Below are 3,436 nucleotides of genomic sequence, written 5' to 3' on the forward strand. Positions count from 1 at the left end.
CTCTCACGCTACTCTGCCTCTGGAGCAGCTTTGTGACAGCACAATGAAAGGGTGAAAACACTGAAAAACAGGATTCTGCATACACACACATTATATATTCTTACAGATATATGAACTGAAGCAACAAAATATGCTTACCTTAAAGACAATTATGGTTCATAAACTATTAGAAAATAGGTTGGTTTGTGAAATATAGGTAGAGGGTTCAAAGAAGGGTTTGCAAAGGCTCATGAAACTTCTAACAAAACAAATTTGGGGGGGAGCATGCCTGATTAGGGCAGACATAGACTGTTTTGCTGGGGAAGGTGCAAAGCTTCCTCAAAGGGGCCATGGCTCAAGAAAAGGTTGAAACGCTGCAATTCCTACCTCTGTGTCCCAGGAATCGTGAAAGACGGGGTTTCTGCTACTCCTTTTGGTCTGTGGGGGGAGGTGGTGGTCCTCTTCACTGCCATTCCTTCTCCTTTTCCTGAAATTAAATTACGAGGAGAAAAAAAAAAATCAACCATTCACCCTTCAGACACTTAAAATTGTAAACCATAACATATAAATTTGCCCTCTTGCCTGAAAAAATATAATTCAGCCTATGATACCCCCATAGGTTAAAATTGGAAGCACACCATCACTAGGCACACTAAGAGCAAAAACATAAAATAGCAGCATAAGGTGGGGCTGAAATTGGTGTGACTGATTTTGCAAAAGAAGCTTTTTAAATGCCTACTGTGAATAAATAAGAGCAGGAAGACAGTAATAATTGAGCTTTTTAAATTCCACCTTATTAAGGTTATGGTCTTTCTACATTTCCTGAAATTCTAATTCCAAGTTACTTCATTTTGCTCCCTTCCATGTGACAATGCCTATTGTACCCTTAAAATCCATAAGAAAATGGTGCTACCCAGGAATATCCATGGACATTCATGGTAGCCGCTAATCTTTAGTTCTTCATCCCTGATTTTCTCCCAACTGCCACATTAAACAAAAGCTCTATGCCCTCCAAAGTATTAAATTACTTTTCTGGACAAACCCTGGAAAAGCTGCTCTTGAACACAGACTTGATTATTCTGGCGATAGCACCTAGTGTTATGGTATAAATTACTTGACCAGATTGTTTCTTTGAGACTATGGCATAAGCTGCTTAAAAAGTACAAATTTAAAGAAAAATCAGACACCTTTCTCAGTTCCGTGTGTTCTAAGATGTGCAACCAAGACAAAATTTGTATGTTTTCTATGCAAGAACCAAGTGTTGTCAGAAGAACTTCCAAACCCCAGTTAGAAAAGAAAAATAAATTATGGGAGGTATAATTTTAAGTCAAATTGCTTGGAACTGTGCTGTCCAATATGGTAGCTACTAGCATATGTGGTTATTTAATTTTAATTCATGACAATTAAATACAATTAAAAATCCAGTCCCTAAGTCACACTAGCCACATTTCAGCTAGCGGCAACTGCACTGAACAGCACAGACAGAGCAGGTTCCCATCGCTGCAGACAATGCCACAGGACAGTGCTGCCTGCAGGCCAAGTTACACAGGACAGTGGCATCTACTGTAGCGCAAACTCTTAAAGATCCAAATTTTTGGAGCTAGAGGAAAAAACAGCTTTTTGGAAAGTACTGAATTGGGGCATATAGTATCTTCGTATGTGAGGAGGGCGGCTTATTGGGACAGGCCCTTCATCCTAAAGTTCTGAGTTGAAGTCTGGACAGCAAAGAAACCTTACCATCCTGCACTCAGTTCCTGCACTCTGCAGCACTCTGAGTCCCTCCAACGTTATGAATGAGTTTGGATTCAGTTTAGGGTAAATAGTGGGTGTGCGGTTCTGATAAAGCATGAACCAACCAACAGGAAGAGGGCTACGCCACTTATCTCATTCTAAGGCTCAGCTGTTTGCAAAGTAAGATCATCACTTCTGCTTCCCTACCTTTCTCCCAGGAGTCTGGGTCAGATCTACACATTATTTTGAAGTACTTAGAAGCTAAAAACTAGATGGATACCAGGTCTTAATAATCATTAAAGATGTTTTTAGCATAGATTTGAGCCAAGAAATTGCTACTTTCATCCTCATCTGACCAGAGAATGTTCACAGGAATATGAAGAAGTTACAGAGCAATGTCCAAAGGAAGCCAGTGGACACCCCAAGAAACTCATGAAACAGCAGTATGTTGGTCCCAAATTCTACTTTTATCAGTGTGACAACAGCTGATTGTGCTTTGGGCTGAGTCACTCTTACCAAACTTAGGAGCCTGACCAAAACTTTCCGATTTCCTCATTTATAATGGGGACTATATCTTCCCAGTGACAAGAATGTGAATGTCAAGAGCCAACAGAGTGTAAGAGCAGAGGATGGGCTGGTTTTGCCGACTTCACTAAACTCTGGGAAGGTCACATGAAACAGCCCCGCCTCATTCATCTTCAGCTGATTGCTCAAAGTGCCAGAATTCTCCGTACCTGGTGGGGGCCCTCTCCTCTGGATGGAACTGGGTTAAGAATGAGCCCTACTTGTTCTTCAATTCACCTTTTTTCTAGACTCTGCAGATTCTGTCCCTGAAACATTCTTCTTTCAACATTATCGTGAATAACTGGAAAGATTACAGCTTCATGCCCACACCTATCCACACAGTCAATCAGATTATAACTTTCCACATTAATGCCATGGACCAGGTTATAATTTTAGCAGCCACCCTGTAATTGATCCTAGCCTCCCTAGCCAACTAGTTAACAGATTATTGTTTAGCATCTACTCCTTCTAAGGATGGCTGGTTCCATCACTTTTCACCATTTCATTTCTCCCTGTCATCTTCTACAGACCGGGCACAGAAGTAACAGAACCCTTCCTTTCTAAAATAACTACACAAATAAATCCCTCAATACGTGGGAGCAAGGATCGGTACTGATTACAGAAAGGGCTGCCTTGCCACACACCCACTCCTCTACCGCCATGCCAGTATGTACACCACCATCTTTGACCAACGCTTCACCTGGAAGCTGAGGAAAGAGACCCAGGGGCACCCAGGGTCGTGAACTAACTCGGAGATACCAAGAGAGCTGGGGCTGGCAGAGCTGGTCCGAGGTGCCCCAGGACTTGGGGTGAAGAGAAAAGTAGGCGAGAAACCCCTGTCCAGGCCTCTGACAGTAACAAGTGACCAGCACAAACATGTCGGCATCACTTGCGTCCCAGAGGAAAGGAAATCTGCCACCAGGATAAAGAAAGACAGTCCTTTGTGCACGGGGTTGGATAAAAGAATCTTTTTGCACGAAATATTTTGACTTTCTCAGACACTTGAGACACCCTGAGAGACGATCCAAAAACCATCAACTGGGTTTGAGAAGGAAAAGACAATGGCAGTCAGACCAAGCCGAGAGCGCAGAAGGGCTCTGTTCCCCACCCCGCCAGGTCAGGGGTCACTGGGCCCCTAACGTCAAATGTATTTAGTCTTATT

The 3,436-nt window shown here is 42.7% G+C and overlaps 1 protein-coding gene across 2 annotated transcripts in view; it reads right to left on the minus strand.

Annotated features, from left to right (window-relative positions):
- FAM104A (family with sequence similarity 104 member A) overlaps positions 1–3,436 on the minus strand; it is an 18,403-nt gene that overhangs the window by 13,498 nt on the left and 1,469 nt on the right. For both annotated transcript variants that reach the window (XM_006754596.2, XM_015570653.1), the window contains exon 2: positions 367–466. In XM_006754596.2, coding sequence (XP_006754659.2) covers positions 367–466 — 100 coding nt within the window. The remainder of the gene's footprint in view (positions 1–366; positions 467–3,436) is intronic.

Source organism: Myotis davidii, unplaced genomic scaffold, assembly GCF_000327345.1.
Source record: "Myotis davidii unplaced genomic scaffold, ASM32734v1 scaffold172, whole genome shotgun sequence".
In the NCBI taxonomy this organism is placed as follows: domain Eukaryota; kingdom Metazoa; phylum Chordata; class Mammalia; order Chiroptera; family Vespertilionidae; genus Myotis; species Myotis davidii.